Source organism: Aptenodytes forsteri, unplaced genomic scaffold, assembly GCF_000699145.1.
Source record: "Aptenodytes forsteri isolate BGI_AS27 unplaced genomic scaffold, ASM69914v1 Scaffold221, whole genome shotgun sequence".
NCBI lineage: Eukaryota > Metazoa > Chordata > Aves > Sphenisciformes > Spheniscidae > Aptenodytes > Aptenodytes forsteri.
The window spans coordinates 676,738-695,255 of NW_008794411.1; the positions used below are offsets into that span (position 1 = coordinate 676,738).

The 18,518-nt window shown below is 43.9% G+C and overlaps 2 protein-coding genes across 2 annotated transcripts in view; one reads left to right on the plus strand and one right to left on the minus strand.

The window, feature by feature from the left end:
- STBD1 (starch binding domain 1) overlaps positions 1-6,520 on the minus strand; it is an 8,392-nt gene extending 1,872 nt beyond the window's left edge. Inside the window, exons 1-5 of the mRNA XM_009288879.1 lie at positions 6,494-6,520; positions 5,530-5,577; positions 4,444-4,596; positions 3,071-3,172; positions 2,572-2,640 (exon numbers count right to left, since the gene is read on the minus strand). Of these exons, the coding sequence (XP_009287154.1) occupies positions 2,572-2,640; positions 3,071-3,172; positions 4,444-4,596; positions 5,530-5,577; positions 6,494-6,520 (399 nt within the window). The remainder of the gene's footprint in view (positions 1-2,571; positions 2,641-3,070; positions 3,173-4,443; positions 4,597-5,529; positions 5,578-6,493) is intronic.
- Positions 6,521-13,684: 7,164 nt separating this feature from the next.
- SCARB2 (scavenger receptor class B member 2) overlaps positions 13,685-18,518 on the plus strand; it is a 29,080-nt gene continuing 24,246 nt past the window's right edge. Inside the window, exon 1 of the mRNA XM_009288890.1 lies at positions 13,685-13,696. Coding sequence (XP_009287165.1) covers positions 13,685-13,696 — 12 coding nt within the window. The remainder of the gene's footprint in view (positions 13,697-18,518) is intronic.

Here is an 18,518-nt window from a genome sequence, read left to right on the forward strand (position 1 = left end):
GAAGGGAGGGAAAAGGCAGGTCAGAATAAAAAGTCACAAGTTACGTGAGAAAAAGTTGAAAGGCTTGCTTTCTCCGCCCCCCCCCCTTTTAAGCCATCCCTCCCTCTTTTTTCCTTCTCTTTCCTCATTTTGTCTCTGTAGCTAGGCACTCTGCACAAGGTAGCCATGCTGCAAGTGAATGTGCAAAAATGAAGGGAGATGACATGTCAAAGTTGACTGAATGCTTGAGTTGCTTTCCTATTTTTGCATGAAAGCAAGCATTGGAGCTGGAGTAACTGCAGAGGTTTATGAAGTTTAATTCTAGCAGGACCGGTGGGCTTAGATTTATATGCTCTAACAGGGGTGTGCTGAGGGTGACTGATTTGCTTGTACTTTTAATGCTTGTACTGATGAAAATCCAGGCTTTCTCTGGTATCCCTGAGAAGTGAGATGAATTCACTACTAATTTTGTAGCTTCTGCATCATACTCTAATGACTACAATTGGATTTCTTAACATTGTCCTGCTCTCCTGTCTTCCGTATTATGCTCAGGAAGCTTTTTTGGACTACCAGGACTTCAGAGTCCATTAGCACAGAGGGTATTTGATGTTTATTTTAATTTACCTTCATTTTACTACCCAATTTTCCTCTTGAAGTGATGATGTAAAATTTTACTTCAAAATTAAAAGGTTATACAGATGAATCTTAATAGGAACCCAAGAAATTTAGTAAATGCAACTTACAACTTTGTATTCTGAATTGGTAATTCTGGAGTGACAAACTAAAAATGTTTATCAGTGTACACTATTAACACCAAAGATGAACACCAGAGAAGGAGTTAGGGGAGGCAGTTTTTCATTCAGTTTCGACTGCTGTCTTGAAAATCCATTCTCTTTATCTGAACAAAGGTGTTGTCATTGCTTGATTTCTAAAGCCCACTGATGAGATTTTATCCGCTATCTCATTAGAAAAGAGAATGCTAAGTGGATGTCCCAATAAGTCTATTTCCAGTGTTTGAACTTCTTAATCTTTCAGTGTCATTTAGAGCAGTGCTACCTCAGCTTAACAGGACAGTAAATGTCATTCGAATTTATAGAAGCACAAGTGTGCTGTCTTCACGGTGAAGTTCCCTGGCTGATATGGTATATGGTGACCTGTGCGAATACACAGAATTCATAATCTGAATATTTTTCCTTTCTTCGCTTGCCACAGTATTTAAGACACCTTCTCTGAAGCCCTCCTCCAACAAAGTGCTGAGCTTGTGCTTAAGTAAAAATATCTATTTTGGTACTTTGATGTGTGGGATGCATTCAGGCATGTGCTAAACATGCACTGCTCAGATTTTCTGCTCAATAATACAGTGAAAGAAAAGAGCTGAGAAGCTAGGACCTGCCTGGGCACTTTCTCAGTGAGTGTGGTTTTGGGTGCACTCTCTTTTACCACTGCTGACGCTTCAAGGTGCAGCTTAGCCTTGCTACTTAAAACAGACACTTGACTGTAACGAGTTGCGCTAACTACTGAAACTCGTTGCGTAGGAGATGATACTTTCACAGTTTACTTATATTCCTTTTTTCTAGCCTTCAGAACAGAGACAGTCCCATGCTCTGTATTTGTACACCACCTTGCTCAGCTGGATTATCAGTTAGGGCACCTGCATACTACTGTTCTTTAGGTAGTATGCGTATACTGCAATTTATAATTCCTAGTCATCTCCCTGAAGCAGAGCAGACAAAAATCATTAATTACTGTATCATTACACTAAAAGAGCACAGATGAAGAGGCAGTGTTTGGAGCTGCTAACCCCAGTATTTCTTTTCTTAAATATATTTGATAAAACAGCTTAGGAAGGAAGAGACACCAAACTAACACAGCTTAGAAGTGACTATTACGGAAACCCTTAAGGGACAGTTTATTTTGAAGACACAAAAATGCACGTGATGAAAGGCAGGGTGCTGCTTTAATAAGCAAGAAAAGGGCAAAGGTCTCCTCTGGTTCTGTTCATCGTCCATGCTCATACAAGTCTCTTCTGTTGCCAGACTCTTTTTCACCCAGTATCTGCAGAAGAAACTAAAGCAAAGCACACAGATTGCTTTGAGTGCTCAGAGAGTAATTGTTGTTACTAGCAATGCATTTGAATGATTACAAAAAGAGAGTCACAAAGGACCCAGGTGCTACCAGAGACAAGCTTGTCGCACAGCCAGGCAGGGAAGGACAGTTCTGTAACCCAGATCCCAGATTCCTGCGCAAGTCCTACATAGTCCCCAGAGGGCACGTGCTGTTTTTGCTCAGTCGCTTCCAGGTGCCATCAGCATCCAGTGATGCAAATGCACTTTGAGTGCTGTGGTCTCCTAGACCAGGGCCATCCTTGTAATCTGCTGTGAAACAGCCGTAGTTCAGAGGCGAGGGAGGTTTTTGTGAGCAAGGGGTTCAGCTTTATCAATGATTACTTGTTTGCAGTGGCTGCAGTGGGTGGCAGGACCTGAAAAGGCTTCATAATTTGCAGACCTCCTGGTAGGATTGCACTTCAGTCCAGCATAAGTCCATACTGTTGCAGAAAAGAGTTCTCTGACCCTTCGGCTCCCCTGTTCTCACTGCCTGTTTTGTGCAGGCCTTTGCTTTCATGTGACCATTGAAGTGGGTCAGATTAGGTAACTGATCCAGCTGAAAATTAACACAGAAAATTTAAAAAATGTTTCTTTTCATCCACAGAAATACTTGTGCCAACAGCAGGGAGAAAGCAAGAATGGGTGGCTAAAGGAGAGGCAGACCTTTCCCTTTCAGAGGCAATGTGGATTTATGCTGGATATAACTAGTTTTAGGCGGTTCAGTCATGGTTGTAACAATGATACCCTGTCCAAGTAGCAGTGAATTTGTGCTTTGGAACTCCTCTTAGGATGTCTATAATTTATTTTCTATTCCCTCTTTTTAAAACAAGGTTCTTGGCGAATACTAAGGCTGAAATGCCTGAGTCACTGATCACTTATCGAGTGCTGGAAGCAGAGATGCTGGACAGAAGAGAAGTGAGAAAAGTCACGGCCCAAGAGCTGACAGGATGCTGAGGACTGAGGTTCCTGTTCTGAAGCAAACGCACAGATCGTTGCAGACGGTAACTGATCCCTGGTTTTTGGTAGCCCTTCCTCTCTAGGAATTCTTGAGATGCTCGCATCCCGTAGAACATGGAGACCTCTGCCTCCTAAGACAATTTCCAAAGCAGATTAACAGAAACGCGCCAAAATGTATCTTGTATTTTTTTAAAGCTTTCATTGGAACCAAACAAAGCGACAGTACAATAAAGGGGCAAGGAGACAGTTTCTCGAAGTCTTAAGGACACAATTCTGTTTCTAATTAATTCAAGATTTTAGTTCGTTCATGCAATCATTTCTGATGTGGCATTAGTTTGGAAGTTAGTGTTCTGTGAACATTGAGGCTTCATTGCACCATTGATTATTCAGTAAATGTGATAGCAGTTGCTGGACTGTATTTTGAAAAGCTACATGTGAATTTGCAGAATTACCAGCCAGCCGACTGGCCTAAGATCAGGAGCCTCAAACCTGCCACCTTTTCACATTTCAAAACCAAAACAGTAGGGCGGATATTTACTATTCCAATTCTATAAACAACTCTCCAGCCATAGCTGTTATTAGGAAGTCCTGGCCCACATGCACTATCTCAGATGAACTTTCTGAATTTTATTCTGTAAGCTGTGCCATCTGGTGTGGTGACAGGGCATCTCAGCTGTAGCTTAAGAGCAAGTGAGAAGTGCCCTGCTGAATCAGACCCGTCGTGCATCTATCCCGCTATTCTGGCTCTGACAGTGGCAGTAGTGGATGCTATTTAGGGAGCGCTTTTGAGCCTGGCCAGTGTCTGATCCCGTGGTATCCACAGCTGCTGTATTAAGCGTGTTGGAGAGCACTGCTCTTAAACAAGCCTTGTGTGCGTACAGTGCTTCTTCCAGTTTTATAATAGAACAAAATGGAATCATGAACAAGTACAAAAGAAATACAAATTAAGGAGCCTTGTTATTCCCTGTGGCTGTACTGTCAGGGCATCTGGAAGTTCCACAGACAACTTGAGAATGAGAGTTTGGCAGGGGAAGCTTTATGGAGGTTTGCAGAGAGCTCTTCCTGAGCATAAGGACAGCATGCGTAAAGAACCCAGTGGTGCTTTTATGGAGCTCTGTTGAGGAGGAGAAAGAGAACAGGTCACAGGTGAGGTTGGAAGCAGGTAGCAGCTTTCTGATAATAAGAGCTGTCACTGTTTGCTCATTGCCAGGCCTTACACTGTGGATTCTCGCTGTCACAGCGTGAAAAACCAAGCAGTCATTGTCACCAGTCAGGTGAATAGTAAGATTATGCCTCTTACTCTCGCTGCAAGTGGTGCACAGGCATGTTCCCATAACCTGCGTGCCCTGTAGTCGTTAACTCCACTGGGCTCAGTGTCAGTGGTACACAGTGCTTATGGTACCTTCTTAACGGGTGGTGTCGTAAAATTGTGAACCCCATTGCCTGTTTCTTTCGGATCCATTAAAGGTTCGCCCACATTTTGCTTTTTCCATGTTTTAGGGTCAAGGTACCAGGCGCCAAATCTACTCCTAACAACTTTGGGCTGGCGTGATTCCTATAAAAATTAGAATAATATGTAGTAACTCTCTTAATCATATTTCCTATTGATAGAGCAGACACCAAGTACTCGTGCGGCATAAGTGGGCTTTGGTAGTTACCCCTTGCAGTAGCAGTAAAGTATAATCATGTTCAGCACCATTGATTCTTTCAGTGTGAAGAATACTAGACAGAAGACTTCTGTCCTATCTACTATTCTTGTTAAGTTTTCTAACCCAGCCATTTTCTAGTGAGTTGTTTTTTCTTTGCAGCCAAAGGAGTAGACAGTTTAACTGGAGATGGTCAGATTCGCTTGGGAATATACCTGTGTAGTAAAAGAGGATGCACAGTAGAGTGGAGGAAGGCAAGTAGGGGATATAGTGAGAAGGGAGAAGCACAGATGGAGCTGTGGAAGCAAGTACAGAAGTAAGGTGTTTTGTTCATCTCTTCTTCCTGTCCCCAGTGAGGCGATGTGCCCAAAGGCAGAGCTAAAAGGAGATGGGAAAAGGAACAACATCATCTCATAGATATCTTAACCATAGCTCACAAAGCTTAGTCTAAAGTAGCTTTCCCTAGAAGCCAGGTTAAAATCGAAATTCAAGACTCTGCTGCCATGGAGGTTTTCTTGGCAGTTGCTTGACACTTTCTGCGTTGGGTCCCCACCCAACCGGGTGGAAAAATGGGAAGGGCAAAGTATTCATATACTTTGGACCTGCATCACACTCCGGGAAGAAACCGTAACCCTGACTGTCTTTCTGTACCATCCTTTTCCCATATTAGTTGCAAGTACCTTGGCTATGAACACTGGACGCTCTTCTCTGTGCAGTGTTTCACAGTAGCCAGCAGGTGGCACGAGGAGTATGTCTGACAGTAAAAGCTCTTCATTTCCAGACAGTGAAGAGATGGTTTCTCTCAGTTGCTATTAGCTTTTGAAGAGCAATGTTTTCCATACCTTCTGTCCTACATTGCTGACCAAGAAGTTGCTTTCTGCAGTAAGACGCTGAAGAACGTAGGGGGAGCAGAGAAGCAGGCAGATTAGAATTGGTGGGAGTGCCGTCCTCAGAACTGACCTTCAGAGTGGGTAGTAATAAGGATACCCCAGATCCAGACCTGCTTTACATTATCAGCCGTTAAAATCTGGAAGGCAGACAGTGACATGGGGGGAAAAGCTGTTACTCATAATGAATCAGCATGGGTGTCTGTATGGCTTACAATCATGGTGAAGGAAAGCCAGGCACCATCAGAGCCTTTCCTTGTGTCCAAAGAATCAAAGGCAATAGGTTGAAAGGGACCTCAGGAGTCCAGTTTAGGGCTGGTGTCTGCAGGCTGCTGGCAGCCTGGAGGTCGTCCATGAATGTATTTATTTTTAACCTCCTTCCCTCCAACACGCGCATGGATGGCAAATATGTTTCTGCCTGTCAGCAGGCACAGGTTCCCAACTACTGCCAGTTACAAATTCGAATGTTTATAATTCTAATAGTAAAATCAAAGTATTGTAAGACGGTAAAGCTTAGCTATATCTTAAGGGCTTTGTTCTTCATAGCCACCAAAATAATTGTAAAATACAAGAGGGTCCATGGATTCTCTTCAAAAAAAGAGAATTGTTTTTATCTTAACAACCAAGAAGTGTTGGTCTGTTTTACCCTTCTGCCATAAGACAACATCAACCTGCCGATGATTATGTAAGCTAATGTTGAAAGAGGGATAAACCAGAGCCTTCAGGATGATGTATTTCTTTCTTTAACTGTCTTTTCAGTTAGAAAATCATTGCTAGTTTTTAACCTAAATCTGTGCGCTCCCCCTGAACTCACTTACCCTGTCCCAAAGAAACATGGGAAGCAAAGTATTTCCAGTTTCTTTTTATCACCCTTGTACTTAATTTGAGCTTGTTATGCATGTCCTCATTTATCTCTTACCTGTATTAGAAACTCAGTTTGCTCCATCTTGGCATGTTGGTCATAGGTGTGTAATCATTCCTGTAGCTCTCCCTGTTCTCTTTTGAATTTGTTTTCATCTTTCTTAAAGAAGAGTAACAAAACCTGGACACAGATGACACCCCCAGAGGTGGTCTTACACAGACTGAGGAGTACAGAGGGTTATCTCATAATGAGAAACACCAAAAAACCGCCTTTGTTCTTTGGTGGAAGTTCTGCACGCAACAGAGTAGCAGGGTCACTATACCGTACAGGAATAGACTGAAACAATAATATGACATTATTCTGTCATCTTATTTTGCCAGTGATGGGAGCAGCAGAGACCCCAAAGCATAAAACATAGTATAATATATTTGTCTAAATTCTGTGAAATGTTAAGTGTCTCAAGCTCGTCTCAGGGTTCACTGAAGTTGTGGTACCCGGTAGCTCTTAGAAATTGAATCAAAAATAAAATGTTCCAGCAAATTCATGCTGCTAGACTCTCATGGTTGTCTAACATCCTAGAGGCATTATGCTTTGACTTCCATCTAGATTCTTTATGCTGTCAGGCCCATAGAAAAATGCAGCATAAAAGACATCCAAATACTTATTTTTAAACAACTTTTTACACAGAAATTTATCAAAGTCCAAAGTCTGAAGAGCGCTGAGAAAACAAACACAAGCTTGAGTTTTGTAATTAAAGAAAAAGGACATCTGTGTTTGTAGCTGAGAGGTATAATCTTCTAAGCTGGAGATAGAAATCAGTTGATTCTAAGAAAATACCAGAAATGCGTTTTTAGCTCCTGGGAAGGAACGGCTTCTGAGAGGACGCTCAGCAGGGAACTGATGTAGAGTGTGGTATCATTTTACAGTCTTTCTTACAGCACGTTACCTGTGTTGGCAAGCTTTACAGGCTGGAGCATCCCATGCGTATTCTCTTAGCCTAGCTGTGATGTTTATTTACTGTGAAATGAAGCTTTTTGTCATAATTGAAGGAGGCTTTAGAGCCATGTCACCAGTGTCATCACCAGGTTCATAGAAATACGGCTTTTACACCGTCTTAAATATTCCCTTGGATTCAGGGCCAGGCATAACAATCTGCCTTTCTAAGAATTTTGTTAAGCTTTGTCTGAAGTTTATCTAAATGAAGTATCACATAAGCCAAGGACACGTAGAGGAGTGGAACAGAAATAAGTCACAGAGGGCTCTAGATGAGCTTGCTCTCTTTTGACGAGCACTTTTCTCACCCCCAGCCTGGCTATATATTCTTTTACACTTCTTCATGTATCATTGAGTGCAAGTATTTCATTCTCAGGAGGTTAAGATACTCTCAATCTTCAGCAGATGACTTAGGCCAAACCTTTACAGAATTTCTGAATATGGGTGTTCATGCCCCCTTTGTTTAGATGACGCTCTCCTGAAAACTGCAAGCAATTAGATCATTTTATACATCACATGATTTAATTCAAAATGAAGCTCCCAGTTCCCTGAATTTGCCTTTTTTTCTGTGTTGCCTGGCTGCCTACCATACGAGGACTCTTTACAACTGTCTTGGGAAAGGATTCTCCCAAGTGGTCTATAAGCTCTGGTGGTAGAGTGTTTATCTTCACAACCCGAACAGGCTTGATTATAGATCTGGTATCACAGAGTTGCGTGGGGATATCTTCAGTGATGTTACGTGTTTCTCCTCCCTGAAATAAGAAGCCAGGGATATAAATAAGGCAGCAATAGGAATCTTTCATGTGTCGAAATACAGTTTTGCTGACATCAAATCTGCATGCTCTATTCTGAAACTGTTCCCGCAAGTTCCTCTTTCCTGAGTTAAATGTTTGAAGGAGGATGTCATTGGTCACTTAGTCATGTGCTGCTTTGGTCTGATGACAGGAGAAAGCATAAAGTCCTTTCCCATCTGGTCATGTTAGAGGAAAAGGCAAGACATGAGCCAGTAATTTGTGCTTAACAAGCCAGCACTTGATGCAGTGACTCCATCCTGAGACCCAGGTCACATGCTAGAACCAACCAGGGGTGCGAATTTTTTTGCTTCCCCAAAGTATTCCCTGCTTTGCCCTGACTGCAGTGTCAAGGGATACAGCTAACCTATACAAGCTATTGCAGACTGCGCTGAAGGTCTAGCTTAATGGTTCCCATCCTAGGGACCAGCACTGCTTTTGGCCACAAGATATTAAATACTCAAAATTGAGGCTGGCAGGCACAACAAAGTGCGACATTGCACTGGGGCTGGTGCCCAGGGTCTGACAAGGAATGGTGACAGATGAGCTAGATTCTGCAAGATGCATGGGCCTAGAAATAGCAAAAGTGTGCTGGGTTGTTTGCCTTCCTGAGGAAGGTGGAGGTGGACAGGCAGCGCAGTAGGTTCTCGGGCAGCATTCGCCCTCCCCTTCCCCCGCAATGTTTTTTTCTCAGTGCCACTTTTGTGTTGAAAAAATGGTGTGAATAATTGAACGCAGCATTGCCTTCAACAGCTGTGAACAGTTGTACTCCTAGATGGGCGACCTGCCGATCCAAACAGTTGGTGAACTCTGTTTACTGTACTAGAATAAAATCCTGCTAAGCGCAGGTGCTCGTCACATCGTGGTGCCAAAGCTTTGCATTCGGCAGGCGGACTGAGGGGCAGTGATTCTGAGCCACTGACCTTCTGCAGCATGTCTCTGCACCTCCTCAGGTGGGGCTGGGAGATGGACTACATTGACTGGAGGGAACAGTTCCTTCCAGATCTGTGCATGTGCACAGATCCTAAGGAAGGAGATGCCATAGGCTTCCTACCAGGATTAGGCCCCTACGAGTCCCCTCGTTTGTTTAATTCCCCGGTCTGGGCTCTTTGAACATCATTTCCTCCATCCTTCTCCTGCATTGGTCACTTAAGACCTCTGCTGGCTGGCACATTTCCAGGGAAGCTAATGCCTATCATGCCTTTAGTTAGCGTTGCCCTGCCCGGGGACAGGAGCCGAGGGCTGTCACACACACAGCCTCATTGTGTAAGCTGGTAGACACGAGCTATTTGTATCAAGGCTGACATATAAAGCATTTGTTTACTAATGGCTGCCACTGACTAGCTGGGAGTGGGGCTGGGGAATAAGAATGACTCATTCTGGCCTTATTTCTGGGCCTACCAAGTGTGCATTTAAGTGCAATAGACATTGGGAATCAGGAAGAGGCTCCGAATGTGAGCCATTTTGGTCTCTTTCCTCATGTGTGCCAGTAAGTTTGGTGCACTTAAGGACTGAGACTGCAGGATTTGTGCATGCTAAGATTTCAGAGAGCTCAGCTGTGCTGCTCTCGCTCCACTGATACTGCCTGCTGAAAGAAACTTACATCTCAGAATTTTAATTAGAGTTAGTTGATCGCCTGAGTAAGTAATAATAATGTAATGCAGGCTAGCAAAATCATCTAATTGCAGCCTTCGATACCTATGTTTATTTCAGGAACAAAGGAAGATATCAGCCTGTGAGATAAGACAGGCTCAAAACAAAGCAGACTCTGATTGTAGGTCTGCAGTCCCGCTCAAATGCACAGGCGCAGTCAACTGCAGTTAGCAGAGACTGTAAAAATCCCTTGCTTATTATGCAAGGGATTTTCCTCAATAAAATAGTACTTTTCCTCAATAAAATAGTACGTAGAGGTAGTGTGCATCTAGGTTTTAATGCAGCAGCATACATTTTAAGCTCCAGAATCTGCTCTTGAATTCTTTCAGATCGATAAGAAGTTGAGCATAGGCTAACAAAAGAAAAAAAACGAGACTCCTAGAGCATTGCAGTGGGATTTGCAAAAGTAATGAGTCACCTGGTCCCTCAGAAGTATATAGAAAGTTTGTCTTTGACTTCAAAAGAAGAATGATGTGGAGCGCTGAGCATGCATGTAGTAACAACACATCTCAAATATGCTTCCTCAGAGTCTGTCCTATCATACTCCAGTGGAGCATCCTTCACCTTTGTAATGTCGGAGTGGCATTCATGTGGAATATGACTCACAGGTCAGGGAAATGTGTCCCATTGGTTTGCTAATTTTAAATGAGCCCTCTGTAGTACAGTTCACTTAAAACTAGGTATGGATTGTTGAAACTGTGCTCAGTCAGGCTGAATCCAAAATGAGGCAAATCAACGTAACAGGTCTCTCTCTCTGTCCCCTCCCTTCACGCCAGCAAATGCCGAAGTAAACAAATCCACTTGGCAGCACAACAGAATAAACTGACTTGTGATTTGCTTTGCACTTTGGCACTGTCTATGTACAAAGCTCCTGTCAAATCAGAGTGCTCGGGTCAGGGGCCAGAGTTTTCATCCACTGCGGTGGGATTTGGGCCCTGGAGTCCCACTGACAGTTGTAGACTGTAATCCTCACATTTTTAGGAGGCGTATGTGTCATAATACATGAAAAAGTGTATGATCACCATTTATTCTGTTTGAATGAGAGATTCTTTACCATTTCTGGCATGTTCACGATTATCACGAGATGTTTTCAAGGCTGGAGGGTAAAGCCTCTGCTCTCCAGTGTCTTACTTTGATGGGAAAGTGTGAGACCGGTTCAGTAACTGACCTGTATGACTAATCTGACCATGTTAGCAAGGTGTTTCAAAAACCTGCCAGCTCCTTATAGCTTTCCCTATAATAAGATCAGAGATATGTTTTTATGGTGATTCAGGCTTTGTTGGCTTCCTGTTTGTAAGGAATAATGAGGGGCAGGGGGTTTATAAGGCAAGTGGGAACACAATCCTGGATTGGTTTTGCATTTCAAGTGCTGGATGGATGCTCACTTCAAGGAAGAGTGGCAACAACTATGTTGTCTTTACCTCTGGAAAGATGCTGTCTTTCAAACGAGAGTGAAATAACTGAGCGTGGTGGCTTAGGTGGTGGTCCACCTCCTCCGTGAAATCCTTCCTGGCTTCCTGCTTTGACCTGAGCTTGCAGTTGGGTTTAGCAGATGTTTTACGTGCCTTTTGTTGAGCCAGGTGGGATCTACTCTGTGACAGGATGGGGGAAAGCCCCTTTGGGCTATGGATGATGATGTTACCACACAGAGGAGGGAAGCCATTTCTGAAATCATCCAGACTGCTTTTTAAGAACCGCCAGCACTGGCCATTAAGTGAATCTGAGAACCTCTGTTTGGTGCTGCGTGCTGGCAAGCATCTTGATGACAGCTTTTCCTTGTACCTGAAACCAAAAACCTCTACTTAGTGCAGGAAATACTGGCTTTATGAAGAAGTGTGTTTTAAGACTTACTTTGCTTGTATTAAGAAAGCAGGAGTAAAAGGCTCACCACATCTGGCCTGTGCTGTGACAGTTTAGCTCCACTGTTTGCCTTGTGTGAAACCAGCACATGGCAGAGGAGTTCACTGGTTGGTGTCAAAGCTGAGGACCAAACATGCAGGACCACTCAGGCTCCAAGGTCTCAGGGTGTGAGAAAGGAGCTGTGCTAGATGCTGACATTCAGAAGCCAAGCGAGGGACTAGGTCACAAGCCAGGGGCTGAGAAAAGTGGTTTGCTTGTTTTGCCTGTTTTCCCACTAACACATTTAAGAGGGAAAAACTCAAGTCCAAACCCCGCTAACTCTGATGGGTGTGGGTCTACTCCAGCTGGACCTTCAGGAGGGAAGAGTGAACATGCCAGAAAGAGAGGCAGATGAACGAAGGAGCGCAAGGTCCTCACCAGACCTCCCTGGATCCCTTGTTCCCACTCACCACGGGGCTGCACTCATCCTGACAGCTCCACTCCACTAGGCCCTGACTGCCTGGCGTGGGAGGGCAGAGCTTGTGGACTCTGTGTTGCTAGGAGACTGCGTCCAGAACCGCCTGCAGGGCCGAGAGAGGCTCTCGGTCACATAACTCATCCCCAGGCTCTCTCTGTTTTCTCTGCCCTGTCCTTGGGAAACGTGCCCCACACGTTCCTCTTGCCTGTCCCTGTGCTCGCCAGGTCTGCCAGGAGCCCCGCCAGGTGACACACTGCCTTCACTGCTGTTGCAGATAAGAAAGCTGAGCTGTATTATGGCTAGCCTCTTCCTCTGTCAGCACAGCCAGACTCTCTTTTGCTCTACTGCTGTGAACAGCATGGGCAAATCTCATCTGTGCTCTCGGTTCCTCCCTGGGTGCTGCTGCACTTGTGCTTGTCCCTTGGCATGCAGAGGGTGTTCCCAGTAGTCCAGGGCTGTTTGCAGTGCTCATCAGCAACAGAACAAGCAAAGCTGGTTGGTTCTGGAGCTGCTTCAGGACAGTATAGAAAACTGAGGTCTTGGAGAAGTTCTGTCAGTCTCCCTGGGCTCTAGGTGTCTAACCCATAATGGCTCCTCCCATCACCTCAGGTGTCCTCGGGGTAGAAAGTGGGTGGAGAGTAGGACTTAATGCGCAAGAGTATAAGATCAGGCACTTGGTTGTTGACTGTTGCAATCTGCATTGGAGGAATATGCAGTCTAGCAGCTATAACTTGATTTAAGGTAGTAAAACTTGGACAGTAGGAGATTTACTGATTAGATGGGCTCGGCACTGCAAGCCAAGTCCTCAGCAAACTTGTTAACGCTGTTTAGGTTATCCAGACAGTGCTGCATGCCAGTCTCCCATACATTCCAGTGCATGCCCTGCAGCTTCCTCTCCTTCCTTTCCTAGCAAGATCTCCGTTTCACAGCTTAGTGCAAGTCATAGCCTATCTTACACAGCCACTAGTGACATTCTCCCACCCCACAACGTATTTCCTCCATCCCCCATCCCCTAGCGTAGTTCCTTGGCCACGTTCAGCTTGAGAGTGCCCTAGCTCAGCAGGGAGGGCTCTAGCATTGCTCTCTGGCAGTGGTGAAAACGAAATGTGCAACTGAGTAAAGAGGACATAGTGTGGGTCAGTGGTCGAATCGGTGGGGAGAAGAGGATGGGGGCTGATTAGGTTCAAGGTGACGTTTGGAAGAGAGCGGAGTTGAGTGAGGAGAGAAATCTGGGTGAAAAGAACAGTAAGGAAAAGGTGGCCTGAAGCAATGCTTTGTCCTCCTACGCAGGTGGCACAGTTTGCCACCCCTGAGTCATGAGGCTCTATGTGCAGAAGCAGCTGATGAGTCAGGGAAGCAGCAAACCAAACCAGGAGTAGCTGATGAGTGTGAGTCGCTGCAGTTGCTAATTTAGGTATAGCTCAGATTACGAGGAATATGGTTGTGTATGTGTAATTTTAAAAGGTACTACATGATCTTTATCACAATTACGACATGCATGTACAGGTATGTGTGTGTATGTGTGGCTTGCAATTCATGAGGACTGTGGTTATTTAGCTGGAGAGTGTCAAAAACATGAGAGTCAAGGAGGACCAAATTTCAGAAGGAAGAACATTTTTGCTGCTGTTCTCGTAACAGTTAAAAGTATTAATTTCCTCAGGAGCAAAAGCAAGTGCTGTAGACAAATCTCTCGTCTCCTAAAAAGTCATTGTCCCAAATCTAGAAGTCAGTGTTCTAAATGCAAATCCCAGCCTGGCCCATCCGATGCACTTACTTTGTGTGCATCCCTATGCAGCTAAACCAAGAGCAAAGGCTGCTGTTACACAAGCAGCAACTTTGTTCACAGACCTTTCCGAGGTCGCTGTTGAACCTAGTAATTGCAGGGTAGCTCTGCCGTGTAGTGAACCACTTTCCTGCCAGCAGTTAATTTGTACTGTGTGGGAAGAATAAATTAAAGCTTGAGTACGGTGAAATTTGATCGCTACCCACTTACAAACCTTTCAGAAATTTCTCAATTCTCAGCTGAAATCAGTATCTTATAATTAGATTATTATTTTATTAATTATGCATACAGTACTAGAAGCATACATAGCATGTGTAAATTCATTGATGACAAGTATGTGTATTAGCTGCGCATGAAAGGCAGAAGAGCAAAGTCTCTGAAAACATTTTCCTTGTATATCACTGATGCACTTGGGTGTTTCCCAAGAGCTGCTCCTCTAAGACTGGGAGTGTACTGCATGTAAAGTTTCTTCTGCTGTCCTCCTTGGCCCGTGCTGTGAAGCATCCAGCCAGCAGAGGCTCTTTGTGGTGAGCTGTCAAGAACCTTGAAATGTTAAGGACCTGCAAGTTACCTGTAATATGTTTTATGTTCTGTTGATGAGCTGGGCTGAGTTAAATGGCAGCCAGGGGTTAAACTCCTGACAGTATGCAAAAAAGAGGGATGACCCACCTTCATAAAAGCACCATTCTTGATAACTAGAAGGTGTCAGTCTGAATTTCTTCTGTTGTATATCCCAGAGGAAAATACAGGTAGGATTCAGCAACATGGTGATGGAGGTGGAAGTAAACAGAGCACCACAGATACATAGATGAAAGCAGACTGCAAACATCATGCAGCAGAACGAGATGAGTGGACAAGTCTACCAAAATTTTAGGTAAGACAGAAACTGCTAGAGTATTTATTAAGTAAAACACTTTTCTAGTTACGATTGCATTCTCACTACACTTGCTTCTGGAAAGGCTGTTTCATGTCTCTGTATGCCTTCAGGTCACAGCTCCTAAAGGAAGCAATGCAAGACTCAGATCCAGTTAGACCTGGTGTGAACAGGTCTGTCAACAGTGACAGATGACTGTAGCACCTAAGTCAGAAGTAAGGACAAGCACGATTCCTATCTTGGGTGGCGAAGACCAGAGATCTATGAAGCGACATGGATGCACACAAAGAGACAATGAGAAGTATCCTACCCCTCCTATCTGCTGTTTCCACCCCTCTTTTGTGGCCAACATAAAACATTCGCTAAAGAAAGGTCTAATACTTACTAAATCACAGGAGTAGGATTAAAGATTTCTGGGATCTGTTCTGTTTGGCTGACACTGTGCTGTATGATTTCCTAATTCCTTCCTTGGCGAGGCTTTTCCTTCCTTACAAAGACCCCAAGGAGCCAAGTAACTGGTGTTACACAAACTGAAGAAGCCACGTTGACAACCTCAGTAAGTAATGACTTTTTATATTTCTTAAAGATTTTCCCAGTGCATGGGACAGGACTATTTCATCCATGGTTTAGTTTTTAAAAAAGGGTTCTCAAATCATTTTACCACACGGAAATCATCAGGAGAGGCCCTGAACTATTCCCCTGGGAGCATGAAGCTTGCCCATTTCATCATGAGACACTGCAAAACCTAGGGTAGCCCAGCAGTATATGTTGGTGATGGGGGCAGAACAAGAGACAGCAGCTTTCTGTGGCAGACCCCATGACTGCTTGCTTGGTGTGTTCTCCTACAGTTGGGTTTCTCCAGACCCTAACAACTAAATGTTCTCTGATTTACCTGCCCTCCACACCCCTTGCAACTTTACATTTCCAAAGGGATCCTGCTGGCAACATGCATCCATTTTGATGAGCTTCTCTCCTACAGATCCCAACATCGTGCATGCAGGCCTGTGGCATCTACCATTGAGGGTGTGGAGTGGCACTCAACAGGGAAGGGACAATCTGTCCCAGGTATCAATTTGCCTTTTGTTTTTTCGCTAAGCGATTGTCATTGAGGCCCCAGCACGGGAGCTGGCACCTGGTGTTTTACAGAGTAAGATTTGCTTATTATTTTCACCGTATTTATGGTGTTAGCGCAAGGCGCCCACCACGGCTGGGATCCCAGTTGTGATGCGTTCCATACAATAATAGAAAAAGAAAAAAACTGCGCCAAGAGTTTACAGTGGAGATTAAGACAACGGTGTAGCACATGAGCAGAGTAACTGTCATGAACTTCTGTAAATACTTTCATTTTAAGTGATGGAGATTCTTGGGAATGGCAAATTAAATAGTAAAAAAGGAGTGGGGAGAGGGAAGATTAATGGAAGGGGTTAAGAAAGGAAAAAGAATGAGGACGTGAAGTCTTCTTTGGGTAAGCACATTTACATGTTTTCCTGAATGTGGGCCTTATCTGCCTTTCCCCCTTGTAATATCATCGTGGTTTTGGAATGGGAAGATATGCCTCTGCTTGTTTCAGGGATTTGTAATTATGACACAGTATTGTGCCTTGAGCGAGCAGTGCACCCACTGCATTCCCATGCTGCACTTCAGAGGTGGAGTCACTCTTCATGGGAATGTTTTAAATGTATCATTGCTAGTAAGCAGTTTCTTGATTTCCAAAGGTAAAATAATTTCCCAGAAAATAAAATAATTCACACTGAGAATCTAGAAAATCTGTATGGAGAAACGATGTGGTTCTGTGCATCACATGGGTAGATGTTTATGAAAAAATCAAAACACTGAATTAAGCAAAACAAATTCTGCAGAAATCATTGCTTGATCTATAAATATTCATGCCAGGGTTCAGCTAAAAGAATTTCAGTGGTCCCGTAGGCTGCAAGAGTCCTTTATCCGTTGCGGTAGCAAACCAAATTTAGCCTTTGAAAGAAAAATTGTATCTCCCATTTAAGATATCTCAGATTGCCGGAATTCCTTAAATATTCCTGCCTTTCTTTTGATTTTCCAGGGTTTCAGCGCTCAGATAAAACAGCATGTTCTTTAACATCTTAATAAGAAATGTTTTGTGGCTGCGAAAAGTAGCTATGATAAAAATGGCTTTGCATAACTAGAGAATTGCTATCTATTCTTGTTCTTCTGTATTTATCTCTGATTTAGAGACAACGGACCTGGTCGGCTTCTTACATTGGAGTGCATGCATCAGGATATCCGCACTAAAAAACAGAAGTCACAGAGCAGTTAAACTACTTTAGGTGAGACGAGAAGGAGGTCTCCATTCCACTGCTTCAGCAGCCATGGAAAATATGTTTAATGTGCTGCAGGAGGAGGCATCTGCTTGTAAAAATTGTCACTACAGCTGGTCCCTACTAAAGGCCAATATTTTACGGTGTAAGGGAAGGATTATGGTTTCAGAGAGACAATTCCCATGGAAGACTTCTTCCAGGGGGAGAATTCTATTGCTGTAGTTAAATTAGCCTTCAAAAACGGATTCTAATTACTTACTCTGTCGCTTGCTTTTTGGAGAGATGATGATGAAACAGAACTAAGAACACCACTTTGGAGTGGGAATCTAAATGAAAACAAGCTGCCAGAACAATCTTTTTTTTTTTTACTGCATGGGTGGAACCACAAAAATTGTAGTTTTTCAAACAACTGTGAAATATGACCTCATAACCTTTCATAAGCAAAAGAAAAATGCACGTAGTAACATAATACTATCACTGCAATTGCTGTAATTGAATTAATTGAAGTAATATTTATAAAGGAAAATGCTTCAGTCCGTCTTAGCAGGAAATCCACCTGATGGTCTACTTGCTCTCTTCTAGGGAAGGCATTATTTGGATCAGGCTGATGATGGCAAGCTGCCAGCCTCATGATTTGGAAGGGCGAGAGGAGAGGGAACTGACTCATGATTTTCGAAACGCTAGTGCTGCTGGCAGGTTGATTATGGTTATGGGACAGGAGCCCTGTATTGCAGAGGCTTTCCTTCCTTTTGTGCAATATGAAGGCCGGGATGGAAAGCAATTAGCACAACATCCATTGCTGGGAAAGCCCCTGTAGCAAGTATCTTTCCCTCCTGCTAGCATTGCACCAGGAGGTGATTATGGGTGGGAAGGTGGAACAATAGTGCCCACTGTCTTTTAAAGGAGAAATAGGTACATCAATTTATTTCTTCGGAGTGGCTTAACTGTGTTAGTGGAAGCTGAACTGTATTGAATTATGGTAGAATCTGATCCCTGTGAAGCTTAATTCAGTCTAGAGGCAGTTCGTGTTCTGTACAAGTTTTTTCCTAATCATCTTGCTGAAGAATAGCTGGTTTTCTGCTTGTTTTCCAGAAAACCTTTTAAAGATGCCTGCTGCATCAAGAGACGCGCACTAGCGGATCCATCCACAGCAGACAGGAAGACTTCGGCCGTGCCAGTGGGAGCTCGTCTTGCAAACAGAAACAAAACCAAATTATTTTCGGATACATTTTTCTCTTCCCTGGTAAACAGGGTACGGCGACCAGCCTGGTGCATTGAGCAAGGGTCTGCCAGACCTGGGTCACAAAACCTCCCCCTGGGAGAGGTGCCTTCCTCCCCTCGCTGCCACCCCGCCTCCGGCCGCGGAGAAGCGGCTCC